Source organism: Hippoglossus stenolepis, chromosome 21 (genome assembly GCF_022539355.2).
Source record: "Hippoglossus stenolepis isolate QCI-W04-F060 chromosome 21, HSTE1.2, whole genome shotgun sequence".
Lineage (NCBI taxonomy): Eukaryota > Metazoa > Chordata > Actinopteri > Pleuronectiformes > Pleuronectidae > Hippoglossus > Hippoglossus stenolepis.
The window spans coordinates 9,508,328-9,530,935 of NC_061503.1; the positions used below are offsets into that span (position 1 = coordinate 9,508,328).

The window sequence follows — 22,608 nt, forward strand, 5'->3', positions numbered from 1 at the left end:
TTTGAATCTGCACCAAATTGTACACGCTCATAGAAATCAGTCCTGTGTCCGATTTTTTTTATCAAGATCCATGAATTATTTTTCGAGACAAAATAAGGAACATGTTGAAAAATGGCCGATCTTATAGTGTTAAAGATGATCTGGATCCACACCAAATTGAATGGGTTCTTCCCTCACTCACTCTGCATCCTTCCACTATAGATTTTGGTGGTAATCCTAGTTTTTGCATAATCTTGCTAAGCAGACGGGTGAAAACATAACCTCCTTGGCTGAGGTAATAAACATTGTAAGAGCCAGAGAGGTATAAAAAAGAAAAAGAAAGAAGGCCTGAGGTGTTTGCTGATGACCTGATTGAAAATGTCATGCTACATGCGGCACTTTCCCCACGGCGGCCTGGAGCTGGTCCCAGAGAACTGAGACCTGCAGAGTTCATGCATCAAACGCTGCACCATGGGAGGAAAGATTTGCATCAACATACGAATACCCTCTAAATTAGTCAGCAAATCTGTAGCGGCAGCTCTCATGCGTATGAATGAGAGTCTGTCTGCGTTGGAGACGGTGGGTGTGTATATATCAGGGAGACGGGACCAGAGAGACAGACAGAGAGGAAGTGGCTGGCTGCATTAATTAATAATGGAATGCTTGCAAGTGTATGTATATATATGCAAATTGTATGCATGTGCAGAGCAGGGGGGGTAACATCTGCGTGCGCTCACGTGTGTTCATCAGACAATTCTTTCAAATCAGACTTGAGGGTCGATATCCGTGTGAGGCCCGGTGTACTCAAATTACCCCAGATTACCGCCTGCAACTAGCAACGCCGGGCTAATCGAAGGCAATTTGCATCTGGCTGATGGGCAATTTTGAAAGTTTCTCCCTGATGCCGTCGGAGGCGAGGCAGGTTTTTTCCTTTTCACCTAACATATGCTCATAAGGAGCGCAAAATGAAAGAGAGGGAAATGAGATCTGAGGTTTCCAGGAGGTTCAAAATAAAGCGGGATGATATTACTTGGCGCGGAGAAAAAAGGGGAGGGTTGAAGATGAGAATTCATTGAAGTAAAATGGATAATTTTGGTGGAGGAATGGTGGAGGAAGAGAGCTGTTCACTTCCAAGAGGCAGTGCTGACGTATAAGAGAGGCGGCACCGCGGGCACTGCACCTCAAGAGCAATTCCTCTGTAGCGACCTCAGAAATTGGTCCTGCTCCAAATTGAGTGGCCTCATGTGGCCGTCATTATAAACCACATAGGTAGCACAACACAAGAGGGAGGGAAAGCGGGAAAAATAAGAAGGAGACTGGAGAGAGAAAGAAAGAAGGTGATGGGGGGAAATGAGCTTAAGGAAGTGAAAATGTGGCTGGAATTGCACTGCGCTGAATTAATCACGGTGTGTACATCCCTGTGGTGCCAGGAGCCGAAGGCAGGTGCTCGTCTAGGTGCTCGGAGAGAGAGTCAGCCTTTCACGTAGACGCACAAAGCTCTGCATGAATTTCTAATAGAAGCGCTGAGAACACACAGAGGTGGAGAGGCAGGGAATGAATGAGAAGAGGAAGAAAAGAAAGAGGAGCCTCACCTCACACTCAAAGCAGAGACGGAAAAGCAACAGACTGAAAGGCATCTGCATGAGTACGTAATATTGCACGGGCTGTTCTCACATCATAGAACGTCAGGCGTAATATCAGTCTTACTGCAACTAGAACATAATTCAAACTAGGCCAGCGAGTTTGCTTTGAATAGATCACTTATGACAATTAACATTAGTTGCTCTGAAACTGTGGCTCTGTGTGCGATCGGTGAGTGGGTGTTTTCTAGAACTCCGACACTGTGGAAGGCTTGTGAGGTTAAGTGTCTGGATTTACCGACACATTAACTGGATAGATTGATCCTCCTGTTGCAGGACGACGACCTGAATGGTCCAGTCAATTTCTGCCACTGCAGAGCTCGCTGCCTCTGTCTGAATCAATTCTGTACCCTTTCTAAAATCAAGGAAAAAAAGCTAGAATGGCACTCGGTAGAGCCGATCCCTCCATCAAGGCCCTGCAGTGCCTTAAATTTAATTAAGCTGCAGCAAATTTCACACACTCAAAGATATTATTGGTTCCCCAAATTTGTTTGATCCATAAATTATTCCCTGGGAAAACGGCAATGTGTTTAAATTCCTAGATCCAGCCCCTCATCCGGATCTGCACCACAATGTGATGGGTTCTTCAATGACCCATACCAGTTCCTCTGCGTCTGGTTTGCACTCACCAGCTCGATGAGCTCCTGGTAGCACACCTGTCCCTCTTCATTGCTCTGGACGAGGGCTAACAGCATGTCCAGCTTGGACGGGTCCAGCTGCAGCTCATGGTCCTCCACCAAGCTGGTGAAGTTCTCCACTGCAATGAAACCGGTGTTCTCTGGGTCCAACTGGAAAAAAAACAACAAAAAAAACACTTTCAGACCACTGGGATAAAAACACTTATACTGAAGATGTTGTTGCTGCCATGAATTTTAATAATAACCAGCACTGCAGAGATGAAGAGACAGTTTGCCCTGGGGGGATGCATCAGTAACAGACAGTTGAGATATAAGCATATATCATATATATATACATCTATTATCTATACTAATTATCCTTTGCCAGTCGCTGGGGTGCAGGAGCCAGTCCCCACTGGAATTGGGCGAAAGGGGGGGGGCGGGGGGGGGGGCACCCTGGACAGACCACCAGCGTTATCACAAGGCAGACATACAGAGACTGTTTTTTTGTTTATTTATTTCTGAGTTGAGACATAGAGCTAGGTGGTAGGGAAAGACTGAGAAGGATTTATGGACAACGCGGCACACTTGGAGGCAACTGACGGTGCTTGGCGACCCCAAAAAAACCTCCCGGTCAAGACCCGACTCTGGAGACAGTAACCCAGAGCAAGCACTCTTTTCCACGCCACTACTTCCCCATAACTTACGAACTGAAACCCTGTGACAGCATCTGAGCGGGCCGAGCTCGGAGCCTGGCTTGGCTGAAGGGGACGCCCCAACAGACCGCGTCGTGGTTCAAGATGGTCAAAGACTGCGGGGAGTTCATAACTCAAGTAGTTCATAACCTCCCTAGTCAGATAGTTTGCCTGCACATAGCTAAGTGAGGCCTATGACTCAATGAAACTGCATGCTAGCGATGTGAATAGGCCTAGCATTTAATCATAGTGTTGTAAGTCTCGTAACTGAGATAAATAGCCAGTCACGCTCACTTTCACACCACGGTTCAAACCCTCCTTGCTTTGAGGAGACAGAGCTCACCACTGCAACACGGTGCCACCCTAAGCTCAAACACTGACACCATTATAATTAAGCTGTGGTCTCCATGATGCGTTCGAGAGAAATCGACCTCCATGTCATCTGTTGTTGTTGAGAGCAGACTCGTCATTTGAGTAAACAGCGTTGTACAGTTGGCCTGGAAAAATAAATATTATAGTAAATATTTCTTGGTTTCAACTTTTCCGTCTCAGTTTCTTGCTTCATTTGACCGTGTCTGTCCGTCCTTGGTCACGTTCCCAGCTCGCAGTCAATGTGGTTTTTATAATCACCACTCACTCGCTGAGACCCAAAGCCCAGTGGGTTTTCACCGCTGATGCCTTACGCCAGTGCTGCTCCTCGTAATTGATTTAAGCGGGAGAGTGTGTGATAAAAGCGGCCTCGTGTAGCCGTCTAAAATAGCACCAGTTTAAAAATGGCTTTTAAAGTATAGGGTGTGTATCTACGCTTGGTTTATGTAATGTGGTTTTTTTAAAAACTTTTCGGGCCAGCAGCTCCACATACTTGATTTCTCTCCTTTTTTTACCTCCTCCTCTTCAACTGCTCTAGTGTGGACTGTTAATTTCTCATGCAGCTCTCCTTAGTGCGGCTGATTGTGTTTGTGGAAATGTGCCTGTGGACAGTCTGCAGCTGCTCAAAGAGAAATCACGTGGAAAGAGCCTTCGCTGCGTCTCATTCGACTGTTTCCTGAATGCTAACACAACCCTTGTTAGGTTTTCGGGTATAGTACACCGACAGCCTCTTGTTGCCCCCGGGCTCCGAGCGAGCTTTCAGCTGTTGCGTCAGTGTGGAGTCAGGCGTGCTGGATCATTGTTGCCCACGTCATGGGGTGAGTCCAGGAGAAGAATCCCGTTTTAGTGTGGACCTGACCTGCTTTGATAACTTAGTGTTACACTGGCTGCACGAGGAGCCATTGAACTACGCTGCGTCGGCTCAGACCTTAAAGCTCCTCGGCTCAATGAGGGAGCAGAGAAGATCAATCTCCTTTTGAACATGTTTACTGTGTTAGTGTATGTGCTTTGCTTCCCCCTCACGGCCTCCCCCTTTCACAGCCATGTAGTTGAACACAAGCATCCTTTTTAATCTTGAACACTTATGCATTTATTCACCTGGGAGAGTTCAGAGGAGGCAGGAACTAATGGGTTATAAGATGTTTCCCACTGCTGGTGGATGTAGTGACGGGATTTGGGTACTTTCACAATGCTCGACACTAACATACGGTGGCCGAGACGTCTCACACAAGCGCATTAACGAAAAACACAAATGCAAAAACCACACAACAGAACAACAGAAACACAACCACGGAAGAAGTCAAGTCATAGATGCATGAGTCAAGTGAGCTGGACCCACACTTGACGGCAGTAATTAACTTTGCTCATTTCATTGTCAACATCCGTTGTCACTCACTTCCATTGTGGCTGTGTCTCCATTATGTGGCTTTCGCTGTTGTGTTGTAGCTTTTACATCTATGTTTTCCCTTAACGCGCTTGTGTCTCAACCACCGTACTTACAGAATTCTTAACAGAAGTAAAAAATCCAATACAAACAATGACTCTTTGTACACACAACGGTTGCTGACCTCGGTACATTTATTGATAACACACATTGAGTGTCTGCATGTGAACGGCGAAATCCACAGAATATCTCCATCTTCATCGTCCTCCCTCGCTCGCACATCTCCCAACCTCATCGCTCAGCTCCTGGATGGCGGAGAATGACAGACAGCGATCTCCAGACAGCCTCAAATGCACTTAAAAGAGCACATTTGTGAATAAAAATGAACAAGGACGGGAAAAGAAAACAGCCCCAGGTCTATTCTTAGATAATCCCTTTAAATGTGTGTTCCATGGATGTTTGTTAAAAGCGCAGCCCCTTTCTTTCCCCTCAAGGAGAGCTGAGCAAAGCGGTGCAGATGTGGCCGGTGTTTGAGGCGTGCAGGGTGTCAGGACGACATGTCGGGAATGCATCGGGAGAAGAGAAAGCATGTCAAGAAAAACGACAGCAGAGACACGAAAAGTGGAAAACGGAAGAGAGAGAGAGAGAGAGAGAGAGAGAGAGAGAGAGTAGGTGGGGGGTCTGTCAGTGCGATGTCAAAAATTAAAGGAACAGTGGAAGGGGAAAAAAAGAGGAAAGTGGAACAGAGAAAGAAATGAAATGAAGACGGAAGGAGAATAAAAATGTTGTTATTCTGAGCGTCTGCTGAGCCCGGCAGCCAGACAGCGAGTCGTCCTCCTCTTCTTCTCCTCATCTTCTTCTCCTTCTCCTTCTCCTTGTCTTCTTCTTCTCTGTGCTATAAGAGCACTGTGACACACTCCAGTGCTCTGCATCCACTTGCCACGGAGGGGAGATAGATCAGATTCTAATGTGCTCCTGGCTCAGCCCGGGCTGACAGGGGGAACAGAGAGCCACACTGGGGACGTCTGATAACTGTCAGCCTCCATATGTCAGCACATCACTACACATGCAGCCACAGCGAAGACTCAGACACACCGCCAGGCGCGCTGCATATGGCTATGTGCACGTTTAAGCACAGCGAGTGTTGACGCTGAGCTGTCACACTGCACAGGCACTCCTCCCGTCGTAGTCTGACCTTATTCAGGGAAAACGCTACACAGTGGGGGTGCTGGGGGGGTGGGGTCTGTCTGCGGAGGATACAAGGAGGTGGAGGATTGGTTCTTGTACCCAATTAGGGTTATCAATTAGCTCGATGAGGAACGCCGAGATGAACGAGTGTTTCTTCTTCTTTTCTTTCCTTGGCCACACTGGTGACGTGCGTGTATGAGAGAGGAAGGGGTTGAAAGAAGGAGGGGAGAAAGGCACAGAGAGGGAAGCAGTTATTGAAGCGATCCAACACTGGCGAGGGCGACACTTTGACAAGCTGCATACGTTGCCATGGTTACCAGTCGCCTGCGCGTCTTCCTTTTTCTTGCATCCCCCCCCCCCATCTCCAACATATTGGTGTTTGAGCGGCAAAGGAAGGACACAAAAGGGGGTGAGAGGAGGAGACGATGACAGAAGGGAAGGATACAGATGCCTGTGTAAGGAAGGAGGAATAGAATACAGATGGATGCGAAGAGACAAATGAGATAAGAATGAAGTTGTAACAAGACAAAGGCAGGGGTTAGATGTGGAGGGAGGTGTTGCGGCGGGTGAGGATTATGGATGGAAGGTGGAGGTGCGGAGGCGGGGAGAACGACCAAACTTGGCTGGCTCAAGAGCGAGTGGGAGGGGGTGGACAAGACCGAATGAGAACGTGTACACGGGTATGAGGAGCAGGAGGAGGTCAAAGAGGAGTGGGAGGCTGAGCGCAGGAGAATGATCTCAGCGTTAACCCCCGCCAGGGACCTCTATTACCGCAGAGTGACCCCGGCCCACCACTGGCTTATCAGTCTGCTCCGCGTGGGCTCAAGAGCCAAAACCCTCCAGCCCATCACCACGACACCCCCCAGCCATTAAAGAGGTTGATACACAACCAGGCCTCTTATCCTACACAACACTCAGCCAATGACAAGGCCCTGTGTGTGTAGTTCAGACTAATACTGCGGCCACATTGTATGGGGCAGAAAGCAGACATGGTAAAGACTACATTTATAGACTATGTATGGCCGCATGATGGGACTTAATTTGAAAAAGTCAAAGTAAATGTTGAATCAATTTTTATCTCACTGATGTTTGTTCAAGTTTCTGTTAAGTTCGGTTTGAATCAGATATTTGATGCTATACAAACATGGTGAAACGTCATGATTGACAGCTGACAGTGACTCACGTTTGGACCTCACTAACGTGGCTCCACCCCCTGATCGCTACTTCACAAAATCCTGCTCCAGACACAAAATAACTAGTGTCATAAATCTGAAAGTTAAATCTTATATAAATAGTACATTGATTTGCTTGCAATTTGAAAACATTCCCGTAGGCTCCAGGAAACTATGATGAGCACTCTTTTTTTAATTTCTGAACATGTAATTAAGAAAACAATTAATTGATGGAATTAACTAATGGAAATAATTCTAAGAAATAGAGCTGAGTCCTCCATACCCTCCGCTGTCTTGATTACTCACATTAAACTAGCATTTGCTCTGAATGATATTAGATTGTACGCACCTCTGTGATAATTACCACCCCATTGAATACACTGTTATCGGCATTTCGTCTGTAAATAATTCATGCAGGATTAGAAAATGAACAGAAACAAAACAACACAAGAAGGCAACATGAAAGATTTTCTCTAGACAACTCTAACTTACAAGATTAGAATAAGTTACAATATCTTTACCATGCCATAATGTTGTTTTTATCAACTGAATTGAATTAGCTGTATTTACTGAATAGAAAGTTGTGATTATAACTTGACGTGAGACGTGATGCAGCAGCAGCAGCAGCAGCACTGATCTGGTTCCAGTGACACTGAGCTAACCCGGTGACACAGAACCAGCACTACAGAGCCCTTTGGTCTCTGTGAACAAGCCTGAACAGGGCTGCGTCTCTGCAGAGGGCAGTGGCATTCACGGGGCACATATTTGCATAGCATCAGATAAAAAAAACCCCTTTGAATTGCCTTTGCTGCCCCCAGGACTCGCTGGTGTTCACCGACAACTGGGCCACTGACTCTGTAATTAATTATCACAATGCACGATCTGCACTGCTGTTGGTATCATTACGCTCAAACTTTACTCTGCGACGTGAAGGCCCCGAGATCCAAACCACGCTCTCTCTCTTCCAGCGGAGACAGCAAAGGAATTTTCCTTAATGCCAACAATCATCTCACTACATTTCCTGGCACTCAAACAGCCGGAGGAGTTTTTCAAATACACTCCGACGCAAATCAGCATCAGCGGATGATGAAACGGGGCAGTGTGTTGTCAGCCTCACTCTTTCTACTTGACATGAATATGTCAGAATAGTATTCAGAACCCCAAGTCCTTATGGGAGACACATAAATGAGCCAGATAAGAAATGAATGACACATAAGGGACATATCCAGTGACTGATGACTGCAATGTAGTAGCTGAGTGCAACTGCCCAACAAGTTTCCTTATCAATGGCACCGCAATAGAGAGACTATCAGGGAAACTGTGAGAGTGTGTGTTTAAGTGTGTGTGTGTGCCCTGTTCGTGAGCATATGTGTGTGCCCGCATAGGCCAGAAATAGACTGAGCTCAGCATTGCAAGCTCCTGCAGACAAAGACTAATAAACTCACTCATGTTGCCACTGTTGCTTTCTTTTTCTCTTCCCCCTGCAGCATGTTCATGTGGTTCATTGTGACACGGCTGCAATTCCCCCTCTGCCTCAGACCTGCAGAGCTCATACAAACCAAACACGTCCAGTTTCCTCTGGGTGCAAAACATACTGTATCGATTTTTTTTTTTTGACAACTCGAGGAAATCCCAGAGGCATTAAGGTTTAACAGCTTTGATAATGTATGTCTGACTGAAGGAAATCTTGAGCAGTAGTAGTAGCTCAGGTTAAATCTGAATTCTTATTAAAGAGGTGTAAGGTTGCAGGTTCAAAACCCCTACAATAGACTGCATATAAAGATGGATGGCACTTCCACCCACTATCCAGAAATTAAGCCACATGAATACAAATGCCGCCATCTTGCGCATTTGGAGCCAGAGCCTGCACAGTAGCGAGGTCCCCATCGATACACATGCTCGACCAATCACGGGTAAGTCTCATCTGTCAATCATGGCGTTTCACCCCATTTTCACAATATAAAATAACTAATTCAAACCAAACAATCATTTCAAAAAACTAAATGAACCACCTAAAACCTCAGAGAAACATTTATTTGACATGACTTTTTAGTTTGATACATCTCCCCATCCACTAACATGGAGGAGGCAGGATTTATCAGCAGTCCTGCCATCCATCCTGTGTAAAGCAGTGACAGGGCAATGCTTTCTCCTTACAAACAACTTCACCTAAGAAACCTCTATGCAAAGCACTTGACCTCCAGCTGCTCTTGTGGATTTGCTCAGACGCCGATGGTCAATACGGTCAATGTGGGAAGCCTCCGCTGAATGTGGCGATAAGAATCTTTGAGGTCAGGGCTGCAAAAACGTTTTCCTGGAAAAAGATGGAAAAAGTGCCCAGTGTTTAGGCAGGCAGCAAGGCTTTGTGAGGAAAAAAAAAATCAAGCTTGCCTGTTCGCAGTCCAAACACTGCTGGCACTTCAATCTAGTTTAATTAGGGAGCCTTATTCAAAATGAAAGGCCGCCGCATGGAGTCCCAAAGGTGGAAGAAACCCGTCGTCAGCCAGGGTGAGTGATTTGGTCTAGACTCGAGTCTGCTCAACTGTGGCCACGCAAACTGCCGATATACACGAACACACTGGCACATGCAGAGCAAACCCCACAATCAATAAAACAACCAGGCGTTTACAGTGTGGAAATATTGGCTTCATCTCCAGCCCAACAACCTGCAGCATTAAAAATGAATATTGACACGGATGAGTCAGCCGCTTTGATACTGCATTTGAAAACATGTCTGAGAAGGAATATGGGTTGTGGAGGTACCACTAAGCGCTACAGCAGTTGTTACCACTGAAGTGCTTACGGCGAATGACTCACCGGTGTGACCACAGAGCATTTTCTCACACAACCCACACGGGCATCCTCACACATTCATAAAATAAAAATGCTGCCGTGTGCACACACACACACACACACATACACAGACGTCTCCCCAAGGCTGTTGGGGCTGTTGATCAATGTGTTGCTGATGGGCCACTCGTGACCCCTAAACCCTGCAGCAGATAATCAATTTCTCCCTCTTGGACAGAATGATTGCCCAATCTATCTGTCAGTCAAACCAAACCCCAACGGGCCCGTTCAGAAACAGGGCTGGAAGAGAAAGAGTTAAATACCACACATGCAACAAATATGGAAACACACACACACACACACTATCACTTGTCTTTGGGAGGCACAACCCAACTACACACATGCTCTCTGGCTACAATCAAACCTTCAAATCAAATTTTTGGTTGGTTAATTTTGGAGATGGTAGACCAGAGCTAAATCCAAACAGAGATCTGATTGGGCAGGGGAGCAGCAGCACGGGGGTTGACGACTCTTAAGAAACCAGATGCCAAGTGGAACATTTTTCCCCTGCATGGCCTAAATATGGCCACCAACATAGTGTTTGTTCTGGCAGTCATCGTCAATGACAGAGCTGGAAAAACGGGGGGGAAAGTTTAAAGCCAAATCACAGCTTCTATTCTGAAGGGGAAAAAAAAAACGCATGACTGGGGCGAGTAAACAAGTGCATTCATCAGGAAAAATCTCTGCAGGTAGAGACACACACACACATGCATTACTGCTGCAAACGCTACTGCAGCAGCTAAATGACCACGATGATGGGATTTTTGACTTTATTCTTCAAATAAAGAAGTCCATCTATACATCCATTCACAGATCCATCCCTACTTTTACTCACACAACCCAATTAACCATTTCATAAACCACGACACGATGCCCAGCCTCCTGCTTGTGGCTCAGGGGGGGCCTCTCACATTGCTCCATGATCCTTGCGTCCTTCTCTCGTTTCAGCCCCTGCTATCAACCCTATTACATGATTTTTACATTATTCTTAACCCACACATCCATTCATACAGCTATGCTTCTTTTTGCTCACGCAGCCCTCCCTCCAAATACTCCTTCCACAAACCATGACATGCATGTTTGACAAGCGTCTTCAACACCTCCTGAGGAACCGACTTCATGTTCTTGGGGGACCCACATGGCTCCATGAAGCTTGTTTCAGCCCCTGATATCAATCCTAACTATTACATGATTTTTATTTCAGTCTTCAAAATGAGAAAACAATTTTTTGTCCACCCATTCATAGAACCATCCTTCTTTTTTGCTCACGATCATTCCTTCCTTTAAATCGAGAACATGGTCAAAACGGCTATGAAGGTGGTGAGCAAAAGGGACTATCCTTCCCTTCAGGATCCTTAATGAGCCGTCACACATTCCATACTCTGAATTTCACCGGTTCCCTTCAGGCAGACGTTACAGAGCCTGTGAGTGTAAGACCAACCGCCTCAAGCTCTCATTCATCCCCACTGTCCATCACACCACTCGATAAGGAAACATGTTGATTCAGCCATGTATCTCAATAACCTCTGGGTTTTCAGGTTTTAATGCCAGTTTTGTTTTTCATCTTTTGTGCATTATATCCTTTTAGTGTTGTATATTTTTAAGTGTTTTTAGGGCAGGTGCAATATTCAACTTACTTTTATTCTGCATTATTATTCTGGGTCTTCCACGACATGTACTTGTGTAGTTTTTTTTGTTGTGTGTTACACAATGTACTGTTCTGCAGCTGCTGTGGCACTTTGGCCCCACATGGCTCCACGATCTTTGTATCCATCAGTCCTAATGATTTTCACTGTATTCAATATATTCACTGTATTCTTAAAATAGGTAATACAAATATTTAGTCCTCATACATCCATTCATTTATCCATCCTTATCGTTGCTCACACAGTCCTCCCTCCAATCACCACTTCCCACAAGCCATGATGTGATGCTGAACCTCTTGCTGAGGATCCGACCTCACACTCTTGGGGGACCACATGGCTCCAAGACGCTTGCATCCATCTCTCGTTTCAGCCCCTACTATCAATCCTAACTTATTTTTCATATAGAAAATATAAATATCACGTCCATCCATACATCCATCCTCCTTTTTGCTCACACAGCCCTCCCTTTAATAACCCCTTCCATTAACCATGACACGATGCCCAGCCTCCTGCTTGTGGCTCAGGGGGGGGGCCCCCCCACATGGCTCCACTGACGCTCGCACCCGTCTCTCTCGTTTCAGCCCCTGCTCCATCCACCCTGACACCAGCTCCCATGCAGCCTCCGCACGGCTCCATCCTCAATGGGTAGACGGCGAGGTGGGCCATGCAGGAAGCGCCCCGTAACCATAGAAACGCTGGGGATGCTTACCTGCTCTTGTATGAGCTGAAACAGGGAGCTTCTATCCATATACTGGCCAGGGAGGTGAGAGGAGCCGCCGAGGACAAGGGCATAGGGAGGAGCGGGAGGGGAGTGAGTGGTGGTGGGTGAGGATGTGGGGTAAGGTGGAGGGGGATTCGGCTGAGGTAGCAGCTGGTGCCTAAATTGTAAGAGTCAGGCCCCCTCCTCCTCCTCCTCCTCCTGCTGCTGCTGCTGCTGATGCTGCTGCTGCGTCCCTCTTGGTGATGGATGGATGGAGAACGCGTGGTGAGCTCGGTCCCCCTGTTTCCTTTTTTTGTTTCCTTGCAGGTGGTGGTGATGATGCTGGAGGAAGAACCGGTGCTGAGAGCGCGGATGGTGACGGTGGTGGTGGCCAGCTTCAGCAGCAGACGACAGGCGTGCAGGCGAGGCAGATCCAGCCACTTCTCATTCACTCATTCCTCCTCCTCCTCGCTCTCCTCTATCCCATTGCACTGACTGCTACCTCTCTCTCTCTCTCTCGCTCTCTCTCTCTCTCCTCGTACACACACACACACATGCACGCACGCACGCACACTGCAATGCACACTGCATACCAATGAGGAAAGGGAGGGAGGTGGCCTCACTCTTCCAATTACAGAACAGGGAGGAGTGGCCAGGGGCTGCGGCTCCTGTCCTCACTACATCTCAGGGATGGAGCAGGGGATGGGCACCACTGCGGCTCTGCTATTACTACTGGAGCAGACCCTCCCTCTTGCATAGCCTAGTCTGGTCTGTTACTGACACACACACAAACACAAACACACACACACACACACACACACACACACACACACTGTAAACAAAAGCTACTAACACAGGCCAAGGAAAAAACCCAAGCATGCTATCACCGTATTCATTTTGCCCAAAAAGGATGAGTGGCATGAAAGACAAAGTAACACGACTAATGATGATCACCACCTCCACCACCAAGAGAAAACTTGTTTTGCATCCTTTAACATCTCCGCTGTGCTAATTATATCCACTGGCACATTAGCACGTTGTATGCACTGCTGCACAACCAACCCCCCACCCCACACGCAAAAACACAAAATTGAATTAGTCTGTTTTGGATGGCTCGCTGATCCTCCAACACAACCACACAGGACCAGAATCCTCAATGTAATCATGCATCACCCGGACAACGACTCTTTATATATCTGGTAATCCGGTGCACTTGCATGCAGGGAGCAGATCATGAGGGTCAAGTGATGAAAAGCACATTGCAGGCAGGGGCTGCATGTGCATTATTTCACTCGGATCCCCTTTTTAAAGGTGATTCCTTTCTGCACAAATCCGCAGTGACCCCTCCTCCTCAGGACAATGGCGATAAGGCGGGGGAGAGGCAGCCAGGGCACGTAATGCTTCACTCATATATATATATATAGAATAAAAGGTGAATCAGCCTTAAATGCCCTGCAGGTGAATGGAGCTGGAGACGTCGTCAGAGTCGCGACGTGGCGACGACTCCGGCGGACGGATCGTGGTTGGAGCAGGGGGGGTTTCTGGTCCTCTGAGATTTCACATCAGCAGTGAAAGTTAGCTTCTGGCTCTGTGTCAAACACTGCCTCTGTCTGTCTAAGAAACATGATTGCACCTGATGTTTAGACTTTCAACCTGTATTTCAATGCGGTGTCACATGGAAATTAACATATGCATTTAAGAGGTGATATAATACGATCACATCAGTCCATCACATTCAAGTTTCTATGTTCTATAGCCAACCTCATTCCAGCTAATATGTAGTCACCCTCACATTGAGCCGCACACACACTGTCTCGTCTGCAGAAGTAAATCTGGTTTAGAGCAGACTGCACCAGTCATCTCCCTTGATTAGGGTCCCGGAGAAATTGCGCGTACAATCAGCTTTAGAAGAAAGTAAATTTAATCAGAGTAATTTAAAGTGTAATTAATTAATGTTTTAAAAATAGGTAAATCTATGTATTAACTCTGTCTGTATGTGGAACGAATATCTTGAGAACTGTTCATCTTATCGGCTTCACACTTGCCGTGTGTGTTGTCAAGAGGCCGAGGAAGTGGAGAATCCACAACTGATTCTCAAGTTTGGGGTTCTGCTTATACTGAGTTGAACTTCGCTGAACTTTGAATAATCAGGTGAACAGCTCTTGGTGCAGCAGTGGGTTTGAGGCTTCAGGGTTCTGTGGACTGAGTCCAGCAGCAGGTCTTTACTCGCCACTGCTCGATTACTGCAGGTCCTTTTAACAGGTTTCAGACACAAAGCTGCAGCCAGCATCGCCCCCAGGCCAAGCAAACAGATCATTCCAAACAGGCAGCTTTAGAATGCAAACGGCACTGGTTGGATAGTGGGATTCCTGTGGGATTTCGATTCGGCACAAACGTAACTGGACCACATGACCGGATTTGGAAAAAGACTAACGGACTGGGGCATAGGTGGCATTGATGTGGAGAATGGACATGCAGTCCCAAAGTAGCAGTTCTACATGTGGTCCTACAGGCGCACACAGTAAATGCGATTTGATTTGTTTTGTGTTGTTTATTATGTGATATTTTCAGCATTTTATTTGATTTCAGTTGTTTTCTGTTGTGTGCATGCATTTGTTGCAGTTCCTTGAAAATATAGGGAAATGTATGTCTTAAAACTTGTGTGTCTTTTTTCCCTTCGCTGTCAGTGTCAGTTCAAGTACAGAGAGAAACATCAGTATGAAGCATGGCCGTTATTTCATCAGACCTGTGTAGTTACAGTCGGTGGCTTTACATTTCTCATTAGTCTTTTATCTCTCATAGGCAAGAAAGGCTGTAAATCACTTCAGTGTGAGAAGTATTATTTTAAATGCATGAACCTTCTCATTACAACAACGTGTCCGGTGTTTTATTGGCTCAGGCCGCGGCTTCTGACCATATGAAGCCGTGGGTAACTGCTGTATTTATCCTAATGGATTGGGCCTCGGCCACTTTGAACATGGCAGAGCTCCCAGGCTTTCTTTGTCACCTTCCATCTGACACACTCTCGTTTAAACAAAAACCATCGTGACGACCAACTCTATGAAACAACACGACTGTCCAGTCACTCCGTGGCGTCCTTTGTTCGTCCTCTAATCAACGTGAGGAATTAGTTAGCCTCCAATATGCTGCACTTGTGAAAATGAATAAGACGAATGGAATTATAAGGTCACCGCTGGAGGATTTGCACGCGGCAATAAATGAGTTGGATTGAAGGAGCAGCGAGTAATGGAGCTGGATTCAACTGTTTCCTTGGTAACCTCAAGACTCCCATCAAACAATGACAGACAAGGACCGTGAATTAAAGAGAAAGAAAGAAATCAAGTGAGAATAAAGCAGAAGACAAACCACCCAGGGTCATATCGTATTATGTTTAAAAACTGAAAGTGAATGATCATCAGCACTACACAACCTCAGCTCTGTTATAAAGATAACGTATGTATATGTACGTAGCACTAATCTAAAATATGTTGTAAAATAAAAAGGGGAGAAAGATATAGCCCTATAGACGGAGGTAAACAACATTCCTAAGTATATGAACAAGATGGCAAGTAGGCTCCCAGCCCCACCAAGGATCATGCCAGTGTTATTGTTTCCATTACACTGCCACCCAGTGACATTATACAGATGACTGACGGAGCGAGATAAGCCTGCAGTCCTCAGCTGAACGGTCTTTCCTGAGCCTAAGTGAACCCTTCACGTCCCGTTGGATGCACGCAGGCGGCGGGACGAGCTCGGGCGGCCTGCTCCCTCTTTAACAAGGCCCGAGAGCGGCAGACAAAACGCCTGTCTCTGGAATAACAAGGCCTTTTCAGGGAGGCACATTAATTAGACCACCGGGCTGCTCTCTTCCACACCAGCTTAATGACCTCCAGGTCCATAAGGCAGGTGTTTATCTTTCTGTGCCAGGGTGAGAATGGTTGTGGGCTGTAAACACAACCCCTCCGAGGTCTGGATCTGGTGTGTTTTACTTACACACAGGCTATACCAGGGGTTTAAGCATGGAGAGAGCGCGGGTCTATTTATAGAACAGACTTCTTATGTACGCCACATACCGTCTGTGTATGCACAGTGCAGGGATTTGGGCTCCAGCTCTGAGCCTTTAGGATGGGCTGCACCGACCGAGATTAACTTCAAACCAGAATTATTTATTATTTATTTATTTTGCAATTCTGCTGCACTTAAACTTCAGTCCTTTGAAAATTCGACTAAATTCAGGCGTCTTTTAGGCAGCGACTACAAACGAACGATAGTTGTGACACGTCTGCTTCACAGTAAAATATGTCATCTATAGTAATTTAAAGAAAAATAAAAGTTTGAAATCATTCAATAGGGATTTGTTCTTATATAAACTACAAAGGTGTTTGTGTGTAAGTAGATTGGGAGTAATAATAATATTAGATTTTCTTTTTTCACTGCACCGTGTACAGCTGTTTTGTTTGTATTGATGTTACATGTTAAGTTTCACTCGGGAGATTTCTGTTTTCGCAAATTCTACATCAAATGGCAGCTAAGACAAAGTAGAGGGGAAACCTTGGCAACCATTTGCTGCAAGAAGTTTAAAGGATCCAATCGATAAATCAATATCTCACACATAGATGCACTGGCAAGGAATATTGTTATATATTGAGCTTTTGTGAATCTTGCTGAACCGTATATTCAGAAAAATATACCACCATAAAGCAAGAGCAAGATAATTCTCTCAAAGAAGAATATGCAAAAAGAAATAAGCAGAAATTACCACATGAAATCATGGACCGGAGGGACATCAGTGTCTGAGAATGTTTCACATCCAAGTGAGATGTCCCAGTGCATGCTGGGAAAACCATCCCAGACTTCTACCAACCCAAAAAAAGAGATAAAGAAAGTTTGTAAAGTGAATCAAGCAGAGAGAAAAAAAAGAAAAGCTACAGTCCGAGAGCTCAGGACCAGAGGGAACAACATTTCAACTAATATCTCAACTAGTTTGAGGAATACAATTAATAATAATCAGCACGTTGTCAATGTGAAGGATCCCAGAGTGACAGTAGCTGATCTGCTCTGTCATAAATAAGCGAGATGAGTTGTTCCTGTGGATCTCTGGAAGCCGTCGGCCTCCACTAATCGTGTGAATCAAAATAAATGGTACTTCACACCCCGGCCCCTGAATGTCAAGCAGCAGCGATTGTGCAATAGAGGGAATCACCCGCCTGATGAAAGACAGCAGGAAAATGAATCAGGTCACTGACTGACACAGTTTCAGTCCAAACTGCTCCATTTAGAAGATCTCTCGGGGATGTGAGGCGGAAGACGCAACGGAGGGGAAGGAGCCAGTTGGAGGAAGGAGGTTTAAAAAACAAAAAAAAAGGGGGGTGGGGGTATAATTAAGGCCAAAAAGGGAAGGCAGGAGGGGAAGTGAATAAAAGTATAGATTACAAATTCTCTAAACTCTGCCAAGATGTCAATTCATAAGAGAGCTGCTTTTTCAGCCCAGACTCGGAAAATACGCATCTTGATCTTTCTCTCAAACATCAGTCACAGTTTTGGTGACATTTTCGTGTCAAAGTGTCACTTCTGGTTGGGTTGAGGATTTCTGAGCAGCTTCCTGTGATGGGGTATGTGGGTAATGTCAGCCAGGTGGAAGTGAGGGGGACCTCTGCTGTCTGAAACTGCAGTTGCATCCTGAACTGAGGGCAACACTGTTGGCAGGTATACATCCACATAAACAAACCACTCCAGGGACACTCAGAGTTAACCTCAAAAGGTCATTCCTGCACTTTAAATATGATCACGCCCGGTATATAATATATATCAAAAACATATTTAGTGCCAGTATTTAATGTACTAATTCCACTGATATTAATACCTATCATAATTATATATCCTCAGTTTGTGCAGCAGCGCTAGATACATTTAAACCAAGAGACCTGAGATCAGACAGATCACAAATAAAACCGTTATTTACTTATTTACTAAGCTACTACTGCCCTCTGTTGGTGAAATCCGCTCACACCAGAGGTCACCACTGTATGAGGGGACTAAGGTCAAATACTTGTGCCACTGCTTTTTAAAACTTGTGAGTAAGAAAACACATTCGCCGTAAAACCTTTAAATCCCTGTTTGGCAGCTTGTGTGGTAAGTTTTAACGTAACAAGAGAAGACAAAGTAAAAAGACGGACAAGCCTGTCCATGAGATGTTTGTATCCAGGTGGGTTCGAAAGATTAAGGATGCAATGACACTATGTAATAATAGCTTCAGTTTAAAAAAAAAAAAAGAGATAACACAAGTCTACATGAAGTAGATGGTTGTAGTGTAGCTGCAGCCTGTTGCAGCAGCTTGTGTTCCTCGTGTACTCAACCCTAGTCTCCAAGTATTAAAGGGGCAAGGGTTAAAGTCAGGATTAGGGCTAAATGTGGCGTTCTTCAAGAGCAATGCATCAGCGGCAAATCAGATGTGAGGGCTGCCAGTCAATATACCACATGTGCAGGTTCAGCTTGGACAGAAAGGAAAGAATCGGACGTGCAATTTTACAACTCTGCATTTCAATAAGCGTGTAATAACTCTGGTTTATCTACAATACAGAATGTCTATTGACAGATTGATTCTCTTTCAATGGAGCACGTCTGTTAAAAAAAACAACCACCTTTCAATTGTTGATAAAATGCTGTGTCATGTTTCGGCCTGAGAGACAATAGCTCACAAAAGCCCCAGTTTGAGTCATCTCCGCTGGTTTGAATGACGGCTCACAGGTGCTCCGACACTGTGGCCAAGGTGGTCGGACAGCTGACATTGTGTAAATACCTGCTCCGCATTAACAGAGGGACGGTCACAAAGAGCTGCATGGAGTGGGACAGAGCGACGGGGCCTGTGCCCGCTCGGCTGCGCAGCATTTGGCTGTTGACACCTGTTCAGGCGTCCAAGTGTTGGAACAACTGTCGAGAACCGAACACGTGCAAACACACACACGCACTGTGCGTCCACAGAGCTGCACTCACACTCCAGCTAAGTGTTTTTACACTGTGTCAAAGCCTTGTTCTCACTTTCAGCTCTTACTCAACGCAGACTTTGAGGCGTTTTCTACTTTTCAAATGCTTGCACTGGGAACATGCACAGAGGCTGAGAATAAACTACCAATGAAAGATGGAAAAACTGTTCCTATAAACTAAACCTATTCACATGATTCTCCATTTCTTATCCAAGCTTCACCCAACGACTCACTCAAGTGAAACCAATGTTACATCCTGTCACTGGCAGATAACGGCAAAAAAAACGAGTTACGGTGGATGGAGAAACATCATTTGGTGCATTACATAGACATAAAGCTGGAGGGCAAAAGTATATAATCTTTTTTAAATGTAAAACAAAGATGTGGTTTGAGCAGGGAGGGTTTATTTCCTGTTTTGTTAAGTAAATTTCAGGAGATGCTGTTTTTAAAACGTCACTACAGTGAAATCCTTTGAGACTGTGACTAAGAGCCACACAGATCAGTTTGGCTTCTGCTGAACAGTGTCACTGCTCGGAATTCCAAATTGTTTCCACTTCTTCTTTATTTTCAAGTTAAAAGTATTACAAAGCTATGGGATGTTATATTACTTTATTATAGTATCAGTGGGGGTTTATTTTCCGAGCGCACATTTTTGTGTTTTTGGCCTGACAGTGGGAATAACTCACAAGATATAAGAAAACATTAGAAAGCATTAAAACATTACTGGGATGGGAGAGATTATGCCACCGGACTTTTAGGGAAAAAGTTATTATTTAGAGAATGTGGGCTATTCCCTAAAACGTGGAATAAACTGCTTTAAGAATTTGAATGAAGAAGTGGTAAAATAGTAGAGTAAAGAAACCCAAAGAATTCTCCTCTGAAGAAGAAATAATCGAATCTAGAACCTATGGTCTTTACCTGCCACATGAGTAAATAAGAAAGGTTTGATTTAATCAACCTTATCTGACTTTCAAAGCCACAGCAAACCACAACACAGTCATCAAATCAGAGCAGAGCAGAAAGAAAGAATGCTTTCAATGTAACACGATGTGATAATGTGCTGGACAGTTCTGGACCCGCTGATCCTCAGCCCTGATACCGAGCACAGTGAGGCCTTTGCAGGCGAAAAAAATGGTGGGTGACGTTACCCAGAATGCTTTGGGCCAGAGGCAGGACGAGACCTCAGAGTGTTTTAGGCAGCTAAAATTACAAAGTGGCATCTGATAAATTTAGAGGTGCAACTGTAAAACCCTCCTGACGTGGCGGTGTAGCTGTCTCCTGTAAATACACGTGGAAGGTAACTTTAACTTCTGACAAATGAACCAGGCGCTGGGTTTGCTCGCCTGATGTAAGCTGAATGTATTTGTACCTCAGACACTGGCATGACTAAAGATAAAACTGGGTGAGGGAGGGTTTGAGAAATGAATGATGAGGGAAATCCCTCATTTAAAACAATACTTATATATGAATCAACTAATAAAATGCAATTCATTGATCAAAAGGATATTGACTAAATGCTGATTATTTTCATTAATGCTGATTATTTTCTTAATTGATTGCTTGGTCTTCAGAGAAAAAAAATTACTATACATTTGTGAGTATATTGTGTGTGTATATATAGTTAGTATATAGTGATTATAATGAGTATGCAGTGAGTATAGTGCATATAGTGATTATATAATGAGTATATAATGTGTGTATATAGTGTATAGTGAGTATATAGTGAGCATGTAGTGTGTGGTGAGTATATTTTGAGAATATATTGTGTATATGGTGTACAGTGAGTATATAGTGTATGTGTATATAGTGAATATATAGTGGTTATAATGAGTATGCAGTGAGTATAGTGCATATAGTGATTATATAATGTGTGTATATAGAGTATAGTGATGTGTATAATGTGTATATAGTGTATAGTGAGTATATAGTGTGTGTGTATAAAGTGAGTATATAGTGTGTATAATGAGTATATAGTGAGCATGTAGTGTGTCGTGAGTATATTTTGAGAATAAAGTGTGTATATAGTGTGCTTATAGTGTGGTTGTATTGTGTAGTGAGTATATAGTGAGAGTATATAGTTAGTATACAGTGTGTCGTGAGTATATATTGTGTAGTGAGTACATAGTGTGTATACAGTGTGTAGTTAGTACATAGTGAGTATATAGTGTGCATATAGTGTGCATGTATTGTGTAGTGAGTACATAGTGTGTATACAGTGTGTAGTGAGTGTATAGTGTGTAGTGTAGTGAGTGTATAGTGTGTAGTGAGTACTGAGGCAGGCTCGGCAGGTCCAGTGAGTGTGGAGGACGTCCCTCTGTCGGCGGATAAAGGGAGTGGTCTAAACTCCAGCGCTTCCTAAACGGGGCACAAGACAAAAACACATCAGTGCGAGCACATCGGTGACAATAACAACGGAGCCTGTATCCTCAGCTGCCTCCACTGACAAAGAGGAGTAGACTGAAACTCCACAAAGATGCTCCTCACTGACAAATGATCACATGATGTTATTATAGAGACCTCCCTACTGAGCAGTTCTATCAAATCCAAGCAGCGCTGCACATCTTAATCACCTCCATCTTACTCTGTTGCACGGAATGAATATTTATAGTCACTTGGTCAGTGTAGATCTTCTTACCCCCCACCCATGTATGCATTTGTGCTGTACAATATAACCTGAATATATAACCCAAATACTGTTCTGATATAAAACAATCCCCCCTCCTCCTCCTCCTCACCCTTTCACTAGAACTCACCCCTTCATTCACTACTCCCTCCCTCTTCTGCTCAACTGTGGAACAAGCAGGGAAAAAAAAAAAAATCCCTCACTCTCTCATTCACTCATTCACCACCCCTCCCTCCGCGTTTCCACTCACTGTCCTTGCGCGCACACACATACATGCACACGCACACACAGACACACACACGCACACACACGCCAAACAAAACACTCAAGTCATCAACTCCCTGTGAGGACAGGTGGAGACAGAGGGACAGACATTTCCATCACTTATCATAATCATAATTATTTTTCTTATTTACCTTATTCATCAATAAATGGCCCGTATAGAAAAATTAACACGTGATGTGTCATATTTTTTATTTTAGTGTGCATGTTGTTATTTGAACCACAGTGGACATGGTCAGTGTGAGTCCACAGGAGCCTGTCCACTGCCCCGCATATTGTCTCTGCACCTCGGCCTCTGCTCATGTGGACCAGGACACACATTTTGGTCTGAACAAGTTAAAACTAAATATCTCACAAAACCCCAAAAAGTGCTCATGAAAACAACAGACTCCAGTGGCTGTGACTTTCAGCTATAGGAATCAAAATGGCGTTGCGGGGAGGGACACGCAGAGCTGATATTGAAATAAGACATAAACACCG

At 44.8% G+C, this 22,608-nt stretch overlaps 1 protein-coding gene across 1 annotated transcript in view; it reads right to left on the minus strand.

Annotated features, from left to right (window-relative positions):
* Positions 1-12,869, minus strand: part of rhbdl1 (rhomboid, veinlet-like 1 (Drosophila)) — a 49,075-nt gene extending 36,206 nt beyond the window's left edge. The window contains exons 1-3 of the mRNA XM_047338472.1: positions 12,250-12,869; positions 4,160-4,162; positions 2,249-2,407 (exon numbers count right to left, since the gene is read on the minus strand). Of these exons, the coding sequence (XP_047194428.1) occupies positions 2,249-2,407; positions 4,160-4,162; positions 12,250-12,288 (201 nt within the window). The 5' untranslated portion in view covers positions 12,289-12,869. The remainder of the gene's footprint in view (positions 1-2,248; positions 2,408-4,159; positions 4,163-12,249) is intronic.
* Between the last annotated feature and the right edge of the window lie 9,739 nt (positions 12,870-22,608).